General features: G+C 42.5%; 1 protein-coding gene across 8 annotated transcripts in view; it reads right to left on the bottom strand.

Moving 5' to 3' along the window:
• The window catches only part of LIMS1 (LIM zinc finger domain containing 1), a 68245-nt gene that overhangs the window by 25929 nt on the left and 18859 nt on the right, over positions 1 to 23457 (bottom strand). For 2 of the 8 annotated variants that reach the window (XM_009085444.4, XM_050981085.1), the window contains exon 1: positions 6598 to 6716. The exons of 3 other annotated variants lie outside the window; for them this stretch is intronic. In XM_009085444.4, coding sequence (XP_009083692.1) covers positions 6598 to 6701 — 104 coding nt within the window. In that variant the 5' untranslated portion in view covers positions 6702 to 6716. Of the gene's footprint in view, positions 1 to 6597; positions 6717 to 13861; positions 14324 to 14416; positions 14515 to 16283; positions 16423 to 23457 lie in introns of those variants that run through there. 3 more of the 8 variants (XM_050981193.1, XM_018908938.3, XM_050981246.1) reach the window with 3 other exon arrangements.

Below are 23457 nucleotides of genomic sequence, written 5' to 3'. Positions count from 1 at the left end.
CTGCTACAATATCCTTTAAAAAAGTATATATATTAGGACCAACTTTGCAATATATCAGAAATATAGGGTATACTTCGCTTCAGTTTCTGAAGTCAGTGAGAAAAAATGTACAAAACAAAAACTGAAAAGCCAAATACTGTGCAGGACCAATAGCTTTCAATGCAAACTTCCCATACTGGAACAAGGGGACCAGCCAGGGCAGTTCTGAGGCATGACTCTGAGTGGTCGTCCAATAGTTGCATAGAAACAGAGTTCAAAAGGTAGACTCACCTCAGGATCAAGAACTTTATGGTCTATGAAGAGTGTGGCATGCATGGATTTCACATGCTAGAAAAGACAAACATCATTTCACATTTGCTCTACCTTTGTCTACTCATTCCTTGCTGGAACAGCTTGAATATTTTGAATCTTTAATTTTAAAAGGCACAAGCTGAGAAATGCTGCCAGGTACTGCCATCTGTGTCTGTCAGTATGTTACTTCCTTTGAGGCTAATAGTAAAAAGTTTTAAATTATTTTTTTCCTAGCTCTATTATGGCCATCAGGGCAGCCAGAAACAGCAGAAGAGCTACAAGGAAACATGTTCACAGAAGTCAGACCCAAATTTCTCTTTCTGGACAAAAAGCTCCAAAAGATCAGAAAGGTTGATCTATAAAGACACATCACAGGATGACTTAGAATCTGCTGGCAAAATTGAGCAGTATCATCAAAAAACACTGCTCACAGAGTATTATATTAAAAACATCATTTCAGAATTCTACCAGCAACTACCTAAAATGAGAATTTCTACAAAGCTGGACAATGGCAACCTAAAGCTGCTATGACAAATCAAGCAAGGAAAAAAATAACACACAACTGTGTGTACTACACCATCAGATAATACACATGACAACTCAGAGCACTGAGTGACTTAATAAATGCCCAGAGAATGCTGGGTGCAAGGCAAGACCAGAGGGGTTAATTGAAGAAAAAACACTGAATGCCACAAACTCGGTAGGAAGTCCCTGAGCCACGGCTGGTGGCAAGCTGGGGTTGCACCACGGGCAATCCCATAAAAGGCTCACTCTTTTCTTCTACCTCCCTCCACAGGCATCAGCCTTTGGCCATCCTCAGGAGCAGCATACTTGGCAAGCTGTTCCCATGCCTGGAGAGCATCATGTAAAGGGCTCATGGTCCTCTTGAGGACACTGCATCAGCTAGCTTCAGGCTTCCCAGAACAGCTCAGAGACCTCAGGAAAACAAAATAAAAAATATACAGAAAGGGAATCCAAACTTACAACCTTTTAAACTTTTCTCCCAAATACCTGCAAGTTAGCAATTTTTATTAAGTGGTAACATTGGCATAATTTAGTTTTTCTCTTCTGTGTGTAAACTCTCTTCAGCATGACAGACTGTATTCAAAGGACAGCTTAATTATAATGAAGAATAATGAGCACTCACAGTACATTTTCTTTAGAGAACACCTCTGATTAGGTATTACCAGGACACATGAAAACAATAGCAAAAGAAATGTGCAATTTACCTTTAATCAGCTAATCCTGTAAATAAGAGCAGTGAAAACCCTAATTGCTATAATTAAAATCCTAACTGAAGCTTACATATTGACCAAAATCATAGATTTAAGAGGAAAAAGCAATTACTGCTTTGGTTGATGTTACACAAGCAGCTATCTCCAGTCATTTGGAGTCATGAGAGGTGATAGTCCGGGTGAGCAAGTGAAACAAAATCACTTAGTTGTTATGCAATGTAGGAGACAGGGGTGAGAGAGAAGGCAAGCAAAAAAGGGTGTGTTCCTCAGGAGTTATTTTAACCCCTAGAGCAATGAAAAGTACAGCACAAATCAACAGGAAAGCCTCTAGTCATGGGGATACCTCAAAGCAAGTCACAATGCAAATTCTAGGTATCCCAATTATTTAAATCTAGCCATGAAACCTATTTTTGCTGGCTGTAAGTTACTCTAATTAATGTTAATGGTACCAATTCAGTAACACAATTCAGTGTTACATTTACATGGACAAATCCCTTCTTCAATTAGAGCAGCTAGCAGACAAGCTGAAGTGTTTCTTAGTTCAGAGCTCCCAAGCACTGATTTAAATGAGTATTCGTAGCACCCAGCTCTCCACTATTCCAGCAGAGTTATTAGGGAGAAGCACACTTTTTTTGTCTTAGCACTTCTTTTAAAGTTTTTCCCGCTTTAACAAATTAATCACTTTTTTTACCAAGGTATGGAATAATTACTCCTTTACCTGTTGACACTGGCAGGGTGAGCAAGTTAAATAACTCTCACAGAAAGCAGCCATATAAATATTGACATTGGTGATGCTATAATGAAACATTACCAGGAGAAATGAAATTTAAGGAAGTTCCCAGGTGCAGACAGGTCTTTTATTTTCACCTTAATCAGCTCAGTTCCCTAAAGCATCTGAAGGCTCAACAGGGCCCTGGTTTCCCAGACAGTCCCTGACCATCATTTTCATTCCTTCTTCCAAGGAAGAGCAGGTCTTCAGAGACAATGTATGGCTGGAAACAGCTGTGCACCTTGTCTGGCTGCTTTGAACACAAGTGCTTTTGATGGTAGGTTAAGGAGATTTGTGACCTTGCACAATTCCCAAATGCTGCATCTCATAAAGACAGGGAGACGGCCCTACTGTGTTGCCGATAGGGGGAATTTTACTCATTTGTTTCTTTTTACACTCACCTAAAAGCCTTGCTGTGCATAGCCTATCCCCCAAAGGTTCAGTGGGACACAACAGTGTGCTTATGCCTCCTGTTTAATCTGCAAGGAAGTCTTTGTGCTTGAAATTTTGGGGCACATCCACATTCCTTCCAGCCTGGAGTCAATGTGCAGAGGCAAGCAGTAGCCTGAACAGAACCAGCAGGAGACCGTCTGCACCTACTCACATGCATGTACCCATCAGCTTCAGCAGCAGAGAGCAAAAGGAATGCAACTATAAATTAAAACTATTAATATGGAAAACACCCACAGTGCTTTCTGCACAGAACAGAGCAGTGAGCCACGAGTGACTGACAGCCACTGATGGAAGATCATCACTGACTATTTATTGTAAACGCTGAAATTTACTATTTGGTAAAAAACTTGAGACTAACCTCTTTAAAAGCTGTTTACATTTTTAATGGCATTTGAATGCATATGAATTTGGAAAAGAGAGCTACAGATAGTAGCTAACAGTGATCAAATTAATTTTTAAGTGTAATTGCCAAAAAAACCCCCAAAGATAATTGCCTCTGCTTTTGCGACTACCTTGTACTGAGCCTTGAGAATTAATAGTATCAATTCTTTTAGAGGAATCATTCTATTTTTACAAAAACCCATGGGATGAGAAGGGGAAAGAGCAAAAATAGCAAGCATACTGCTATTGCTAAGTGACTCCTAATGATTAATCATAAATCTATGTGTACAATTTCCTTTGCATCCTGTTTGCTGAGAAAAGCAAGAAACAATAGCTCAGCATACAGTCAGAATTTTTTACATGCTGTTTCTAAAGACAAAGCAAGTCAAGACCTACAGAAGATGTCATTGTTTTCCCACTAAATCAATATAGCTGGAAAAGAACAAGTCTTCAGAACAGTCTTCTGAAAAGCAGATTTTTCAGCTTGCATTTAGTTCAAGGATGGCTGCATCTGTAGCATACTGGAGAGAGATGAAGGTGCCTGGCATCCTCCTGCATTTTGAACCCTGCACCTGGGCAGAATCCTGTATCATTTAGGTTTATGAGCTGGTGAGTCTGCTCAAACAGGCAAAGAGAGGTCTGCATTCAGCACCCCGACCTCAATGGAGGTCTAAACCAAGCACATTCTTGTACTGTGCAAGTTCAATAAAAGGATGAGCTATCCAGACCATCTTTTATATGGCACAGACAGGCTGCAGCTCCCTAAAAAGTCAGTAAAGGTGCATCTCTAGCAGCAGACTAAAAGGCTGCCAGAGAGCTTATGAGGTTTGTTAAGTGATACATGGGTGAGACAGAAAAAGAAGTTGAATTTCCCATCCCCACCAACGTGCTGTGCTGTCAGGACAAATTAAATGTATGTGATACATTATATGACAAGCATATGTTCTGGTGCACATTTAGGAGTTTCAGTACATTGTTTCACCATTGTTTCACAGTACATTGTTTCCCTAATTATTAGTAATCTTGCACATTTTAAGTACAAATCACACTGACATTCCCAGGAAAGAAAAACGCAGAATTTTGGCACCAAGCCCTGTTGAGCTGCTTTGTAATGCCAGAACTTGGCTTTGTCTCAGCTGTAGTTTGCAGGTACACAGGTCCCTGTCCTACGAAGCACATCTGGCTCCTGCTGTGATGGCTGGACCCAGCAGCTGAAATAAAAGGTTTTAAAAGGGTGACCTGGGGACACTGGCATCTTGAGCACATTTTGGCCCAGGATTAGAAGAACACTGCTTGAACTGAGAAAGCAGGTTTCAGTGAACTGTTGCTTGAGGGCTGATATTACTTAACACATCTGGATTAATATGTATGTAAAACAAAATAAAAAGACACTAGAACAAAGAACTGGAGAGAGATACTATGGGAGGGTATTGAAAAGCCATGGTTGGCAAGATATATTTAGCAGACATAAAAGATACCTCTTGTCTTTCTTGTGGACTCTATATACTCTGAAAATATTTGCTAAGGACAGGCATCTAAGTGGCACTGGGAAAATACATGGAAAAAACTAGAGCTTTCCGTTTTTAGAAAACTAATGAGCTTTTCCTCTTTGTTTCCAATTGCTCTTTGCCCTGTTGATATGTCATAATTCTGTATTTATAATGCCATAGCCTTTTGTCATGGAGAATGCAGTAAAAATGACAAATAAGCGTGCCTTGCAACACACTGCAATATCACAATATGGGTTAGGAAGGAGCAAGGTTTAGTTTGAATAAGAACCTACTTAAGCTATTAGCAAACATAAGATAAGCTCTGGTTAGACATATGGGTTGTCCCCCTGCTCTAAAAGCATCACCTGACCATGTTGTATTCATCTTCCTGCACCTCCAACACTCTGCTCTCTGCTGATTCACAAGCCCCTGATTCACTATTTCCTCCAATGTGGATTTTATTTCTCAAGACCAATCCCTGTTTCATGTATCTCTCATCTCTAAGCAGAAGAGGCTCAGAATATTAAAACACCCACACTTCTACTGGTGCAGTAAACACACCCTTTCTCCCTATCCAACCCCAAAAACAGTCTCATTCCCATCTTGGATTGGCACAGTAATAATAGGAACACAACCATACAGAGCTAGTACTCATTGTTATGTGTCTGCTCTAAAAAGAGGCTTTCTCTTCCCCAAATCGATCTATTTTTCCTCATTGCTGGTTTTGTACAAAATAAACTAAATGTAAAAATGTCAAGAATCTCTGCACTTACCTCTTACACTACTAAGTCTGGTTATTCTTCCAACTGCAGTCATATGAATATAACATATATACTGCTAATACTACTAGAAATCCATCTCAGAAATCAATTCAGAATACTACAAAAAGATACTAAATACACATACCAGACCTGCAAGTCAACACATTCCTAGAAGTGATATGATATTTCTGACATCTCATGGCAAATAACCTCTGTAAGTTACAATCACACATTTTGCCACAATTACGGTCTTTAGCTGTAACAAAGAGTAAATCCCCCAGATCTGAATAACCATTCTTCTGAAATCACTAATGTAGTTGAAAAAAACACAGTAACAACATTTCAAATTACACAGCACTCCAACCTGACGCACATCCATTACCAAGGAAAAATAATCTAAAAATACAATGAGACAGGCATTAGGAGATAGGAAGTACTTCCTCCCCACTGAGGCTGTTGTTAGCAGATACACAAGGTTCCTTTGCTGAGGAGCTTGAAGTGGGAATGGATTGCTTTCATGCTGAGCACACTTAAAAAACCTAGCATTTTTATCTTTTTTTGGGGGGTGTCTCCGCACTTACTCAAGTTACAAACAGATCTTTAATCTTCCTTCTCCAAACAGAGGCTTTTTGCAATTCATTGTTAATTTTTTCCAAAAGGTTCACAGCAGCAGGAAGATAACCCCAGACATTAAATGGCTTTTTAATTTTTGGTCACCCTGGCTGAGTAAGGTCAGGCTAAGTGGCCCTGCTGCATTCTTTTGTCTAAAGCCCTTTCCACAACAAAGAACACCCCATGAAGAAACCCAGAGCCCAGCAGCTCCACACCACCAGCCTGGCACAGGGACTGTGCCAAGACCCAAGAGGCAGCGCAACCCACAGAAGCTGGGTGACCCAGAACCAGCTTCAAAGCAGACAGAGCAAAGTTGCTGGGCTCCAAAATGTTTATTTACTCGTGAATGCTGGCCTCAGAAGGGATCCCAAAGTAAACACGGCTAACATCTGCCCTTCCCAGAGTCAGGGAAGGCTGTCACACCATCACCAGAGCGCGCAAGGTCACCGTTTGTCTCCTGTTATCCCTCCTTCAGAGGTTTTTCTGTCGTGCCTCGGGGCTGCTTCTCAATGTATGTGTTTTGCAGCGACTTTCCAGAGCTGTGGTTGTATTTTGTTTGTTACAACCACCGAAGCAAGCGGGCAGCACCATCCATTTGTACTCACCTCAGGTTCTCTTCCTGTGACCCGGGCAGGACACTGTCAGGACGATCCCGTCTCCTCCTGTACAGACCTGAATGTGACAACTCTTTCAGCTGCAAGGCCGTCATTTCCCCTACCTGGAGGAGGGTTGGTTTTTTTTAAAGGTGAGGGGGGTGTTTTTGGCTTTGGGTTGGGTTTCTTTCCCCCGCCTCTCCCAGCTGTGGGTGCCGAGGAGCGCGCCTGCCAAGATGCCTGGAGAGCAGCGGCTGGGCGGTGTGTCGGCACACCTGCGCCCGCCGGAGCCACCAACCTCTGCAGGCAGGCAGGGCAGGCACCCGCCGAGCTGCTTCCTGTTTCTCATAGGTACACACCCTCCCAAAGGGCACCACATTTCCTTTATCACTCGATCACACCTAAGGGATGTGTGCGACAAGCTCACCCCCTTCTCTCCAGCTTTCCTCAAACTCTCACCGCCCCGACAGGCACGACCTTGCCCTGGGCTGGGCAAAGCAGACGGCTCTCCCAGCGCCTCCGCAAAAAGCTACACATCTCCAGGACTGCAATGAGCTGTTTACTCTTTCCTGTTCTAATTTATGACAAAAGGAAAGTCATTAGAGCTATGAAAATTCAGAGTTGCTCAAGCACTTTGGCAAGCTCCGACAGGGAGGTTAATGTAGCAAAGTGCCGCAAGGTAACTTCAGTAACTAGCGTTAAAATGCTCTTTTGGAAATGCAACAGCACTGTGCATTTTTCTTTTTCTACCTTGAAAATCAGAAGAAAACCACAAAGTAATTTTCTTCCTACTCTCAGTTATAAAACACAAACTACTATACCAGTTTGTCACATTTGGTAGTGATGGAGTGTCCTGTGTAATTGTAAAACAGGAATGGAAGTGCTTGAAATTTCCTGCAAGGCAGGAAGGCGGTTAGCAGGGAATTCTGCAAAGCTCTGCGTCTCGTTTCACTTAGTAAATTTTTAGCAGTAAATAAAGCACTTTATTTCAGGAGGCATCAAAAAAGCTTATCACTTCTTGAAAAATGTTTACTATTTCTTTGACATTATTCTTGACACATACAAACAAAAACTTAATTCAAAGATTTTACTTCTACGTGATGAATTGGGAAGGTGTGTTTTTAAAATGAATTTGCATTTTATAAAAGCCAAGAAACCTAACAATTTGCAAGGACTGTTTTGACTATAATAGGAAACAAGTTCTATCTGATATGAATTACAGAGTTCATTATTAAAGTCTTTATTTTGTAGCAGAATATATGTAAGAGTATTTTTAAATTTTTCTAAAGGAAAAAAAATGTAACATAGGTAACACTGGGTATATCATATGACACCAATTTTGTTGAGATTACCAGACTGAACACAAACTCAGTAATTTTCTATAAAGCTATCAATATGCTTCAGTCTGGAATGCCATCAGCACATAATATTAAACATCACACAATGGAAAAATAACAAAATTGTTTTGGAAAAGGAATCACGTAACGTGCCAAATAGATAATGGTTGTAAAAATTCAAAGTGATTTACATGATGTTAGAGGGTTGTGCACACTGAACTGTCAACAAGCTGTACACATCTGAGCTCCTGTCCTCAGAAAATAAAAGCCAGAACGATCACAATATTTGCCTAAACATGCTGCATTCCAGTTTCAAATGAAGTATTTATAGTTGTTTCTCAGTACTCAGTAGGATAAGCTTAAACATAATTAAATGCCAATTCCTTGCAGTCAGTCAATCAGCGATCCAATGAAAAGTTAATGCTGTTATGAGTGGAGGTTCAGGACGGCAGATGACAGATGTTCATGGCACAGCAGCTTTTATACATTACCAACAGTTATATTCTGCTTTAACTATCTGTGTACAAATGACTTATTTTTGTCCAAATTTTAGATAAAAAATCTAAAAAGGGGTGAGTACATTTTTTTCTGTAAAAAAGCTCTTTGTAAACTATTGAAATTAAACTTTCGCCTATAAATTTGTTCATAGATTCTTATTCACTACAGTAGCCATCTGTTCAGCATATACTGAATGCTTTTGTATTAAACATAACACAAGCCAATAAAAAAATAAAAGGACAATTCTTCACCCATTTTGCTGTATGTTGCATTAATCTGAAACACATCACTTCATTAAACTTTTATTTATCTGCATGAGCAGCTGCTGGGCTTGGGCAACAACTTCTACTCAAATGTCCTTGGAAACCAGAGCTGCACCAAGACAGAGCATGCAAATTAAAGGAATACAGCAAGTCCAGACACAAAAATGAGTTGTTATACAGATCAAATACACCTAAATATAAAGGAGGGCAAGATAGTTAGGTTTTAAAGAAAGACTAGGGACTGCTCCACAGCTCCATTTCACAGGCCTCTTCAGCAAACTGCAACATGGATCTATGCTGATACAGAAAATACCTTCTTGGGGACTTCTGAACAAGCTAAAAGCTTTCTACAAGAAGAAATGCAAACTGGATTAGTTTTCTGCCCTGTGGGATTGCCCATGAATCCTCACAAGAGACGAGGTTTCAAATCTGAATTTACCCAAGCAGTCAAACTTTAGGTTCTGAGTATAAAATACAAGTTATAAGGGTGTTTTTTTCAGAGACACTGCAGAACACAAACGTTATTTCTCGACTAGCTCACTTAAATGCTTCCACAAAGGAACTCGGCTGGACGTGGGTCTCCAAGAAGAGCTTTCCCAGCAAGCGCCTCCTGCTCCCCACACCCCTTTTTACCTTCCTAGCCCCTATCTGCTGTTTATAATTCCTTTTTTGAGAGATTACATTCTTCTCATGTGGGATGGGCCACTTGGACCTTTCACATTCCATCAGAATTTTTGAGGACCAGCCAAGTTACCACAGCTTTTCTCATTACCAGTAATGCACAGCTTTCTTGTATATCCTGTGCTTTGAAGGTTTTCCCTTCATTTTCCAGTGCGTGACTCTTCTCATGCAACTGACCATCCTCCTGCCCCCAGAGAAAGCCATCATTGCTACTGTGATGTGATGGATAATCATTGTGGTACCTGCCAGCAGAGGAATATTCCCCAACGTCTAAGCAGCACAAGGTGGAACTGAGACAAAGTATGCAGTCCTTCATTCATCACAAGCAGTAAATAACTTTTTCTTATGTGGGACAAGGCTCATGGCTGAGTTTTCACAGCAGTCCGACAGAGTACTATCTTGATACTCCAGGCCTCCAGTGTTCTCCCTTAAATTTCTGTGAAAGTACTGCTGTTCTGGTGACTCTAGGTATTCAGCAGAATTCTCCAGTTTAAAAATCTTTTAAGATAGACAGGTTATGCCTGGCTATTTTATACTACATTCAAAGGGATATGAACAGCAATTAATGACGCTGGAGAACATGTAATTGAATTTAGGAATAACAATAAATGTCAATTGTTTCAAATTCAGGACATTTCTTCATAAGACTATATTTACAGAGAGTATACACTAGCTAGAGAAACCAGAAAAGATGAAGTTTTAGGTCTCTCATTCCACACAGAAAAGTTGATGTGTGTTATCTGTTATTCCCTCCAGTGGCATGTTCTTGGTTTTGGAGTCTTTTTCAACCTTCAAAAAAACTACCAAATCTCAATTAAATTTGGTTGAAGATTTTAAAATTGATTAAAAAAATTGGCAGCACAGTCAGTCAAAACAATAATCGGAAGAGTATTCTAGGAATACTACACCATAGAATGCCTGTAGTGTGCTCACAGTTACAAGGTGGCTGCGTGTTCAAAGGAGCACATTCCTCCATCCTATTTATCAGTGGAATCAGTTACCAGAGGAATGTGTACAAGAATGACCATTTTCTACTATTTCTCACAAGATTTGGAAAAAAGCACACATTAAAGTGAAGGAAAAGGCTAATCCATCAGCGAAGGACTTGCTACAGAAAATGAAGGAACGTGGCAATAACCCTTCTGGCAGTTTTGCAAGAATCCTCAAAGCACCCAAATGATCTGCTGATGCCAACAAAGCTTCACACCTTTCTGGACCTGCAGAATAAGTTCCCACAGAAGGGTTTGGGTGTCAAAGAATAGTGTACCACACACTGTGAGTCTCTGCTGGGATAGGCAGTGATAAAATGAAATGCACAGAGCGAATACCAAGCACAAATGCTAAGGACACACACCTTGAAACTAGAATTTCAAAGCTTCATGGGAGCCTAAAGTGTTGATTCAAGTAGTTAAATTAATTACATGTTTCCTTCCTTGTCTGATGTCACTCCAACATCAGTTTTGATGTTTCTTGTGATCCACTTGGTGATAAATCAATCCTGAAGCATGCAAATTTAATCTGCGGATTAGGCTAAGCACTGAGGCACTTGATCAATCTGTGTCCACACTACAAAGCAGAGCTTTGAATTTATGTCCATGCTCCAGCTGACCAAGTGAGATTGTTGCAATTTAACAGTAGTTACTAGTTTTTGTTAAACCTCATCTACTAATGCCTGTCCCTGCCATACAATGTAAAGTGAAAGCCTACATGATGGTTGCAGCCTGGTCTAGTGCAAGGTGTACTGGCCCACTGCAAGGGGGGGAGGTTCAAACTAGATGCTCTTTAAAGTCTCTTCCGACCCAAACCATTCAATGAATGATTCTATGGTGTGCTCAATACTCTTCAGAAAAGTGATGCACTCAACCAGTGATGCACTCAACCAGTGAAGCACTGGAATCCTGTGGGATTTGATGAGGCAAAGGGAAGGCAGGGTTACTGTGGTGAGAACAGTACTGTCTGATCCTGGCAGTACCAAAGGCATCTCCACCCCCAATGGCTGGCAGCCCACAAGGTTTTGGCGAAGCGTGGCAGAGATCCCTATTCTCATTCCACATATTCTATTCCAATAATAATAATAATAATAATTTAAAAAAAAGCAAACATGGGAAAATCGTCTGTCTGCCTGAACATGGAGCAAAGTATTTTGCTATACTTCTCCAGGCTCTCTGCACATACTACTCCATGAACTCTTAAATTAAGCAGAAAAACAAAAAAAGCCCTGCAAAAAGCACAAGTTTCTGCTTTATCCAGCAAGCAGAAACCTACTTTGACTGAGTTTTACAACACCTCCCTCTACTGGGAAAATACTGCCTTGCTTCTCATGCCAATATTTCTTCCTGCAGCCAGAGGGAGGTACGGATCAACCCACACATACTTTAGTAATTCAGACCGGGGTCAAGCTGAGAGCAGAGATGAATGAGAGACCCGCGAGTGAAGATGCAGTTTGGCATCATAGCCAGAAATTTATACTATTAATCAGCAGATGATCCATGCACGAGTAGGTGTGCAAAGAAGAAAGCGTGACACAGTATGAATCAGTTTTGTCCTGCCATTTGTACATAGGCCTCTTAAAAAAAAAAGAGTGACAAACAAGCTGGCAAACAGGTGATGCCCTAAGATGGGTAAAATTACTCATATGGACCCAGTATATGATGGGGTAACATCTTAAAAGAGAAAGGAAAAAAAAAAAAAAACCCACACCAAAATGATGAAGGGAGGGATAGTTTAAAGCCAATAAAATCACAGTTTAGATTAATTTTCACAGCTCAGAGCATGTGGGGAAAAAACCACAAGCAATTCCTAACCCGCTTTTCTAGATCCAAGACCTAGCCTTCTGAGTAATTTTTACTGTCTTGGATTTAAAAACCCCTTCCCAACAGAGATTTTCAAAGCCAGTCAGAAACCCACCTTTTACATTTAAGCACCTTGGTTATGATGCATAAAGATCCTAAGCTGAAAAGTCTTATTTTTAAAAAAGTTCATTTCTACTTGCACTCTGCTACTGTAGATATGTCCAGAAGGTTTACTTTATTCTATTATGATGAGTTAAATTGCCTCTAAAAATGAGGGCAAAAGGCCCCAGGTGCCAGCTGGCTTATTGGGTGGTTAGAAGTTCCCCAGTAGATGCTACAAAAGACTGAAGATATCTCCAAGTTAAAAAAAAAATTAAAAGAGAAGCATACCTAGAAAACAGTTGGCAAATGAAGGAAACAGGAAACTGCCCAGAGAGCAGCTGCCCTGATACCCCAAGGAATTACCAGCTCTGGCAGTCGGGCTGTTTTCTGAAAGCTAGCAAGCCCTTCCAGGGCGCAAAAAAGCTGACTGAGACAGAGACATATCAGATGGGCAATTGCTGAGCCCTGATTTGGGTGGAGAGCTAGTGGGACATCTCAAAACAGGTCCCAAACTGACTTTGCCCTTTCAGAGAAGGAATGGGACTATTAGGAAATCTTATTTTTTCTCCAAACATCACTCATCAGGGTTAAATAAAAGCAAACAAAACTACAGCAGCCTATAAACTGCTTTCTCTGTTGACTACCAGCAATTACTCTCCTGGACCCTTTGCTTTCTGTCTTACAAATACTTTTCAAATTACTAACGCTCCTTTAAAAGTAGAGAAAGAAAAGCTTCTCATCAAGGTTTTGTCTCCTTTTTTCTGAAATTAAGTGCCAAGGAGAGAAGACAGTACAATACCCTTGAGAAGGCTGGAAAGCTGGTAACCCTGAAAACATGCACATGGCTTGAAGGTACCAGCACCTCCTGGCACACAAACACAACAAATACAGTGAAAGCAGTAGGTGACACTACTTTACAGCTCCAAGGGCTCCTGTTTTAGGAGGACAATCCAACCCTGAGCTCCCAAGAGAGCACCAGAGCCTTTGAATGCTGCTGGTTGTATTGTGAGGGATGGTGAATTTAGAAGCCCAGAAGCAATGATCCTGACTCTACGCCTGTAAAAACATCCCTCAGCCATCTCACACAATCTCTACTGCCCAAAAAACCAAGGCATGGAAAACACACTACAGAGGAAAGGGGAGGAGGCAGTGAGGGCATTCAGAAAACACTTCAGACAGCACAGGTCAGACATATTGAAAAGTGGTTCTACACTCTGACCAGCATTTCCAAGAAAGGTAGAAAATGGTGGGTCCCTAGAGAGTATCACCTTTAAATGCTCAGAAACCTGTAGTATGATGGTTTCTTGTATATAAGAACTAATACATTCTTTAAAGCAAAATACAAAACATAGATCAGGTATCGACAAAGAATGATGCTGAACACATGAAAAAACACTTTAAAATCACAGGCAAGGTGCAATTTTTAGCGACTCAAAGAATTCTAAGTTTTTAAGTATTTACACTTTGGTTTTTAAATTATTAAAACTCATAAAAATATTATCTCATATTCACTTTTCATAATATTTTAAAGCACATGAAAAACATACTTAAGATTCTTAAATCAGAGCAAAAGCCTTAAACCAATAAAGCACAGCTGCCCTACCGTAAAAGCTTTGCTTCACTGGCAAAGTTACTGAGTTCTGAAGACACCAGAATCGACACGATTTCTCTAACAGGTGGCACAAATCTTTTCCTTCCACTGGAATTACAGTTTTGGGCTCAATTACTTTGTCACAGTGTCCTCTTCCTCAGCCAGCAGAAAACCCGTCAGCAGTGGTGGATCTTCAAACTGCCCATGAATCCTCTGTTCTGGGTGGGGACAAAATAGTGTCCCTAAAAACACTCCCAGTGGTCAAATGAAAAAAAAACTACTGGAAATACCAGAATACCTCTGCTTTTCCAGATGAACAAAGGACTTTGCTAAAAGCTCTGTTACCATGCTGTTTGCTGTAAGTAGTAATAAAACCCAGCAAGTAGAACTATTATTCGTCCTCTTCCTAACTATTTATCACCATTCCTATGCATGGCTCCTGCTCCCAAGAATTTCCCTGTGAATGACTAAAAGCCCATACAACTTGTAGCCAGGCTGTCAGCTCAGAAGGCAGCACAATGTGCACTCCAGCAGACCCTCAGCCCCAGTGACCAGTTTGACACTTACTGTCAGCCTGTAGCCTTGCTGGCAGCACATTCACAATGAGCAGCCTTTCCCATATAAAGCTTCACATCAAATGCCCACTGTTTGCATGTTTTCCCTGCGGTTATTACTGGTAGTTGTGATAAAATTAAAAAAAAAACTTAAGTGACTCAGTAAACCACTTCCTTCTTTGGCCCTGTAAAAAGTTGATGCTGTAAAGAAGAGAATTAATCTATCAAAATTCACAGTTCAGCTCCGCAAATTGTGTCATGCCAATTCTCCATCTCAAAACCACTAAGGACAGAGATGGAAGCAAACCTTCCACCTCACAGAAAGGCTAAAGCTTTCATTATACCATAGGTGCATGGTACAGAAGTACAAAACCATAAGAACAGCAGGACAGCATTCCAGGTCCTTTTATGGGAACAGCAATCCTTGGAATCACTGATGAGCAGCAAAGAGTCAAGCAGGGCCACTTCAACCTATCACAAGCATCTGTCAGTGTCAAGCGGACTGGGAAGATCACATCTCGCCACCTTCCCACCTGCTGAGAAAGAGGAATACTCACTGATCTTCTTCTTTTCTGAGATGAAGGCAGATAACATCACACACTGCAAGGCTACTGACATCTCTGACAACCTCAGCACTGGACAAGGATTAACTGGGGACAAAAAATAACCACCATCTCACAGAGCAGTTTAGGTGGTGAACCTGCCCAGACAAACAAGAGTTGAGATTTATCTCTCTTGTGTGGACAGAGACTCAAACTCAGTTTTTCTAAAGCAATCTGAATCCCTGGGACACCTCAAAGGCCTCAGGCAGCCTTTTGCGGGTTAAAGCAGGAATACCCTTAAAATCAACAATGTGTCCCCGCCAGTTGTTATGAAGATCTGTAAAAAATGAAACCTGAAACCTTGCTCACCATAAGTGACAAAGAAATTAGCCCACAACCTGATCTCTGCAGGAGACACGGAGGACATGCTGCCTCCCCATCCCTGTACAGCAGTAGGGCTTCAGGCTTCGGTCCTCTGACTGCCACTGCACCCTCCCAAATGGTCAGACAGGAAAGTTTCCTTACCACCTGTTTTCACCATACATGTAAAATAATGCTATGCCATACCAAAAGAGCCAATTTTGCTTTTCCTTCATCATGTCACTACATCCTGTTTCTTGCTCCTATTTCTGTCTTTAGGCCACTTAACATTATCGCTAACCCTTTTCTGTGGACAAATTAACAATGTAAGTTATCTTTCTAAGCTGCTGTTTCCCATACTGTCACATAGTGCTTCCTCACTTGAACTTCTTATCTCTTCCTGCAAAGACCTTTCAAGTACAAAAGCGGCAGTAAAGTTTCATTAAACTTATCACTGGACAGTTATCCTCCCAGGCGAAAGAATGCACTACAGCTTTGTCTCTCAAAATAATGTGGCAAACATCAAGGTAACAGCATTTTGTTCTTGAGCATGAAGAAAATCACAAAAAGACCCCAGTTATACAGAATGAGAGGCCTTGGTTGCTACTGCAATTCATATTATTGAATATATTGCTCGTATGCCGGCAGTTCTGCTTTTTATAAAAAGGCAAGGACAGTTTGTTGATTCATGATAACTACAAAAGCTGCAACACTTCATGGTTAATGTGAATAAGCATCCATTAAAAGGGAACTAGGAAAATAAGCATTAAGTCTTCAATTAATGTTTTAAAGCATGTCTGAGCAATTAATTAGCTGGCCTGGCTAAACCATGTTTTTCAGTTTTGTTCACATCACAGTATTTGGCTCTCTTTTATCACCAACTTGCTCTCCAGAAAAGCTGTGCTAAAAGAAAACTTGTGAACAAAATAAACACCAATGAGAGCAGAACAAGACCAGCCCCAGAGAGACTATGCTCACAGGCACTGACAGATCATTGCAGTCTGTGGTTGCCCAGATCAGGCCTGATGGGAAGTGCAGGGCAGAGTCACACAAACAGCTCCAGACGAAGTCACACGGTTCAGCCAAGCCCATCAGCTGCTTCTGGCACCAGGGCTTCCTGCAAAAGAGGTCAGCAGATGTGGCTCTGCAGTGATCACGAAGCTCCTGAGTAACAGAGAGGGGGCTGGACCTGCACTAAGCATAGAATTAGACCAAAAAGTCAGTCTACAAGCAAAAGTTAAGTAGGGAAGGGAACCACTGGTTCATATCCACATTTCCACAAATTCTGAGTATTTTTCTTTGCTCCTCTAGCAGGCCAACAGGAACTAGAACTGCAGAACACAGGTAGACAAATCCCCAGAGCTGCTCCAGGATGCTCAATACTGCAGCTTCTGGACAAGTCAGTGTCCTCTCTGCTCCAGGCCACAAGAGCCACCCTCTCTCTGCAAGAAGACCTCTGAGGTGCCTGCATTGCCAGGAGCTGGTAGAGAAGCCAGACAGTCACACCCTGCAGCTGTCTGCCTCATCACCCCCTGAAATCACCATCTCCAGGGCAAAACAAGCAGAAGGAAATATGTCTCATGCTCAGCTGTTCCAGTTTGCCGAGGGTGTATACAAGAGACGGCTGAACTGACCTTGGAGCTCACCACCAAGTTCCTTTTTCCTCCTTCCAACGCTCTTCCTTCCCCTTCCCCATACACTCCTTCCTCCCTCACCTTCACCCCAGCTGCAAGGAGCAGCCCATATCTTCCTCTCTCAAGAGCTCTCTCCCAGCCATCAAAATGGGAGAAGATGGGTTTGGGGATGTGGGTTAGTTAATGCAGCTGCTGTAGAGCAAAGGACCAGTGGGTGCCATATCCAGCACAAGGGAGGAAGATGCAGGAAGTATCCCTCCAGCTCAGCAGAAGTGAGATGTTTCCTCATGATCCTGGAGCCCCCGGCTGCAGCCGCCCCCTCCCCATGGGCCGCGCCAGGGACCCGCGCCGTGGGCCCGGCCGCGCTCGCACCGGCAGGCGGAGCCCGAGGGCCGCGCTCGGGCCCAGCCGCCCGGGCCTCTCCGCGAAGGGTCCCGGCCCGCGAAGGGTGCCCTGCTCGCAGCGCCCTCCCCGACCCACACCGCCAGGCTGGAAAGGCGAAGCCTGCTCAAAAAAAAAACGGGGAAAAAGGCCCCAAACGCCCCTGGGGTTCTCCTTGCAATCCTTCCTGCCAGTGCCATCACAGCTGCCGTTCAAAGCAGAGCCCAGGCCACCAAAAGCTATCAGCAAATCTATGTCCATCAGAGCCAGACCTCCCAGCCAGACTGACTCAAGCTCAGGTAAAAAGTCACAATTGCAGCCATTCAAATAAGACATTTTTTCACTACAATGGTGGTGAAATGCAGAACAGGCTGCCCATAGAGCTAGTAGATGCCTCGACCCTGGAAAGATTCAAGGTCAGACTGGATGGGGCTCTGAGCAACCTGATGGAGTAGAAGATGTCCCTTGCAGGGACATTGGACTAGATGGCCTCTAATGTCCCTCCCCCCCACCAAATTCTATGATTATATGAAATGGCACCAATTAATACAGCCTGCTCTCAAACGATGAGAGGACAGACAGCCATTTGTATTTTCTTGAATTCACTGCAGTATTTAAAGACAGCTTTTTCAAAAGGGTTACTGCTACACCTAAGCCAGGCCTGGAGCAATGCCCTAGGATGAACACATTGCTCAACTAGGAAGTGATGGGAAACACCAGCTCCACCACTAGATCTGCTCTTCCTACCGAGTGTCCTCTCCTGGGGCCAGCGGCAGAGCTGACTGGAGCAGGAGCAGGCTGCAAGGACTCAAGTGCCGGTCATGAGCAGGTGGCACACCTGGCACTGTAGGACTGGAGTTGCAGCAGCTGATCAGAGGAAGTATTTGATGTTGGGAACTGTCAAAAGCTTCCCTTCCTCTAAAATGCTTATGAAAAACAGGAGAAAGGCTTGAGCTTTCCATAAGAGTACTGCTGTTAGAAGTAAGACAACATCCCTGCCATTCTGCCCAACCTCCTCCTCCACAGTGCCCATGACAGGGCAAGACAAACAGGATGGCTACATAATGCCCAGCACAACTGGATGGTTCCTTGCAGCTGCATCCTGATGTGCAGGGAGATGCACACACTCTGCTGCATGGACAGCACAGCCATGGTCCAAACTGACAGTCTTCAAGGGTACATCAGGGCATGAGCCCCATTTCAGGATCTCTGACTTCACTGTACCTGTCTCCTTTTTGACACAAGACCACACTGGAGGAGGGAATATTACTTCAGAGAAAAAAGTAATTTTAATTGTATCATATCCCTTCTATTTCACTTACAGAGACTACAGATGTACTAAAATACCATCAAAAAGGATTTGCTATTCATGGATACAACCCTGTTCCTAGGCTTCAGTAAAGAAGCATGCACCAGCCAGTACATTTCCAATCCTCTTCAAGGGCTTTGTTGCTTTAACAAGGCCTCTCTGTTATCCTCTGGCAGGACAACAGCTCTCAAGCTTTTTCAGTAATAAATACAGAGTCTCTTCAAAATAATCTAGGTCAACCTTCCTTTATATTTAATGCACAGCATTTCCAAAATAAGATCTGTTTTTCTCTGCAGGCACATCATAAAACATGATAAGGCTTTCAAATAATCCTTCAAATGGCCCAGCCCATGGTCATTTGAATTCTCTTTCATGATCACCACTCTTTTCATTTATTTTCATGAAATTTCAGCTTGATTGTGGAGCCTCTTTTCAGACTGCCAAGATAATTTTTAATTAATCTCCTGTATACCTAAAGGTTTATCCAAGTCAATGGCATTCACAAACTTCATAGCCAGCTTTCAGCTGCAGCATCCAAGTCACTGATCAAGTACTAAATGCAAGTGATGAAAGAGAAAATTCCTGCAAGGTGCAATCAGGCAGGTTCTGTTTGGGGGATCCTGTTGGTGGCTCTGTGTCAAAACATCAGTTCTTGTCCAAATGCTTCTTTTCATACAGTTGCACACTTCCCTTCCAGAAATTTCACCCAGACTTTTATTTCCAAACTGCAATATACTTTCTTGAAACCAAGCCCTGAGTCCACACTAATATGCCTTAAAAGGGCATGATGAAGGAACAGGAGGAGGTATCAGCAGCACTCATGTGAACGGTCCACAACAAGAGAGGCAAGAGAAGACAAGCGGATTTGTAGAAGAGAATTTGCAAGGCTTATGCTCCTACAAAGTCAATCACCATCACTCGAATTCTAAAGCATCTTTCTCTTGTTTGGTTATGAAATTTTGTGTGAGACAGCATCAGCAGATACACCTAATTTATCCCCTCCTTTCTGTTTATAAGGCATGCTCATCTGCCAGACCTGGAAAATGAGCTGCTTTGAAATGACATGTCTTAGAAATCCATGTGGCTCTTTTAATGCTGTATTATTCAGTAAGTGCTAAATATATTGACTGTCAGTTGCACTGATGACTTGCTAGGGTTCAAAGTTAGGCTGACTGAGCTTTAGTTCTCCAGCAGCCTGTTTGTGTCACCATTTTCAAATATAAAGACTCTGGGCAATCTTCTGGATGTCTTCTGGGGCCTCTTACATGAGCTCTGAAAAAGCATCCCTAATAGGCCTAACAGCAGTCTCTGAATCATCCAGTACTACTGCTGGCACAATGTGCACAGTATTAAGCCAAAATATTAGAGAAATTGTATCACACTATGTTTGACATTAATGTTACGAAAAGCATTCTTCCTCACCATTACTAATGTTTATTATTATCTTTAAGGATTAAACAGGAAGAGTGGCAGCCAAGAGAAAATAAACAACTTGCAACTACAAATGCTATGCCTGTGGAATGGTACAGAAGGACCAAAAAGACAAATTTCTTGTGAGAAATTCTTTACACATTTCAGCCTGGATCTGGCTCCATTCACCTCCAGGGTTTCATTAATGTTCTCCCTTTTCCCTGGGGTTATTTGAAAGAGGAAATGAGATAACGCCCAGTCAGTCCTTGTTACAGTGCTCCAGCCCTTTGAACAGCACTCAGCAGTCACACTGACTAACACCATCGGTAGCTGCTTTCCTCCCACACTCGCTGGCAGGGGTCCAGGGATCTCCCCTCCCAGGCGTGCTGCCACCAACCCGGGGCCAGCTGGCGGCTGCGGCCACCCCGCTTCCCTTCTGTCGCACCTCCCTTCTGCTACTCACTGTTCCACCCATCAGGAATCAGGAATACATATGACTCCTTTCCACCTCTCCTCCCAGTGATACCAAGTAACTTGTGCTTGGCATTGTCTCACCAGGGCATTGCAAGGGCTTGCCCTGCTCCCCAGCCTTCACAAAATGCAGGCAGTGGCTTGGCTTGTAAAGGAAGCTCTGCATCCACAGCACTGACAGACATTAACTTTGTCCTCGAATCTCAGAGCCAACTCAGGAATCTCTGGATGAAGGATCAGTCAAGGTGATGTCTGTCTGGACTTGCCCACCTGGCCAGTGCTGGACCACAGGGCAGAAGAGAGAGTTGGGGCATAAATGCCTGCCCCAACCTGAGGTAAAATACACTGCAAAGACTGGATTTCATTCATGTGTGGTTTGTTCAATGCTCAGACCAAGAAGCACTTGGTCTGAGCATTGAACAAACTTCAATGAACTTCTGGATTACTGATCAACTGTAGCACTAAAAAAAAGTTCATAAGTTGAACTTTTGAAATTCACATTTAAGAAACTGCACATTTAGGAACACTATTGGAGGAATAAATGTAGGCATCAGCAGAGGGAAAAACAAGTTATTACATACCAGACCAGTGAAGATGAGCTCACTGAAACAACTTAATTGTTTGGAGGGGAATACAGTGAGTCACCTTTTAAAATTTCAAGTGTTCTCAGTACAATCTCTTGAAAGACTCCAAAGTACTTTATAGACTCAGAAAGAGTCAGCAGGCTCTCCAGTTCAAAAACCCCACCTATGAATAAGTGTTCGGATTATTGGACTTCCTTTGCCTTATTAACTGGATCCCAGTTTGAAGAAATGTGTGTTCCAATATGAAAATGCCTTCAAGTTTTTTATTACATAGTGGTTGGCCTATTTGCATATTTCTCAACAAACAGATATTATTACCACATATGTGTGGCACTGACAACTTCTGTGCTCACCATTCACCCTCCCACCTCATCCACCATGCTGCTCTCCTCTCCTGCCCTTCTCCCACCCTATTTTGGGAGACAGAGAAAATGAGCAGTGTAAAGACTTGTACAAGAATTCATCTACTCCAAGCACAAGAATGTTACAAGCAACTAGAAATGTATGCAACATTTATTTCTGAAGGTCATAATAGCCTGAAGTACTTTTATTCACACAGCCCTTCGTAGTCCGCATGTCTGTCTTGTGTATCACTGCAGTAAACCTCAAGAACTACTCCACCCCTTAAGGTCAAGAGCAGTGAGGTCATGGATCTACAGAAATCTCCCTTGTATATATTCAGTTCCCCTTCTGTAACCCAAAGGGATTGCCAGTCCCTGCACACCCTCCCCTCCTTCCTCAGCACTCTCCTCTTCCCTCATAAATGGCTTATCCAGGGACTTTCCATATGGGTGCTCTTCCAGCAGCACAGCAGGAAGGTGCAGCATTATGTGCAGCAACACAGAGGCACAAGTGTGTGCTCCCTGTTGTAAGAAGCAAAAAAATAACATTCAGAAGATAAAAACAAAACAACTTATCTGTAATTATTCACCATAAACATCTGGTTTTGACCATACAAACATCAACTTTGGTGTAACTTCTACCAGGAACTGTGAAGAATGCCAGTTTGTAGGAAGTCAATGCATATATTGTACATATTTTAAAGCTCTTGCTATTAATTCTGCTTTATGTGACAGTAGCTATGCAATAACCTTCCAAGCTGACACCAGCATCTTTTTTTTTTTTCCTGAAAAATAGGGGCACTTTCCAGCAAAGCAGCGAAGTCTTATCTGCAAGATAAAGAAGGTACTACTCCATTCTGCTTGCTGTAACAAAACCAATCATAAAGGGGAAACAAATACTTTGATTATAAATCACATTCAACCACCCTACTGCTTAGTACTGAATAATAAATTATAAATAATTAATTTAACATCAACACTTCTTTTGCTTGCAATTCCACCTGTGGAATATTAGACATTCTGTTAATTTCAGAATTGTATTCCTCTTGCAGCTTTACCTGATTTTGCTTTTTTTAGGAAGGAAGAAAGGAGTGTCAAGGCAGTCTGCCATTCCCCAGATGACTAACTGCTTTACCTATCAGTCCTCCACTGGCTACTTCCCTCTGCTATGTACAGGTCTGACTCTATAGTGTTTAAGCATCTCACAGTCCTTACAATATTTGTCCTCAGGCACTCCTGTAAGACGAGGTGGTGTGGAACGCAGCTGGCAGCTCTGGAGCCAGGACAGAGGCAACACCACTATCAAAGATTTGGGAACAGCAGCACAGGGGACCAAATCCTGCTCTGGACTTGCATCCTTCCCTCAGACCACATGAAGTCTGGAGATACTCTAGCAGAAAGGCTGCTTAGTTAAACATGAAAATGAATGGAGCAGTTTAACTTGAACAAAAAGGAAGGATTTCAAGGCTCTTAAGCAAAGCCCTCACTAGTAGCACAGTGACACCTCAGCTTTGGATTTGCAGCCTGTTTGCTGGCTGGGCTGAGGGTCTCTGGCATTTAAGAGCCAAATAGGAAAGCGGTGTCTGGGGACACAGCTAGACAGGAGATGTCCATCTGTCTGTCTGTCCCACTTCTTTTCCTGGGTTTTTACACTAGGCTGTCTGAAGAGGGGGATCACTTCTCTTGCACCAGTGGCCAACTTGGGTGCTCCTGTGGTGACCATTAGGGTGAATTCACGTTCATCACTCCACACAGGGTGACACTGAAGATTCACCTGATCGTTCAACTGTAATAGGGAACAAGATCATGCTCCTGCAGCCCACCAGAGGCCATTCTCTAAAGCACCTTGGCAGGCTCCTACGCTTTCATTTTTGGAGAGGGCAGGGAAGCATTTCTCTAAGAGAAGAGGAGCGGCAGTACGGAAGGAATCCAGGCCCGGAGGCACAGTGGGGTGGATCAGTGGGAACACCGCTCTAATCGCCTCATCTCCACATCTGCTGCACCCTGCCAGCCCTGACAATT

This window comes from Serinus canaria, chromosome 1, assembly GCF_022539315.1.
Source record: "Serinus canaria isolate serCan28SL12 chromosome 1, serCan2020, whole genome shotgun sequence".
NCBI classification, from domain to species: domain Eukaryota; kingdom Metazoa; phylum Chordata; class Aves; order Passeriformes; family Fringillidae; genus Serinus; species Serinus canaria.
Note: the sequence above shows the minus strand (reverse complement) of the source record. Positions and strands in the feature narration are given on the sequence as shown.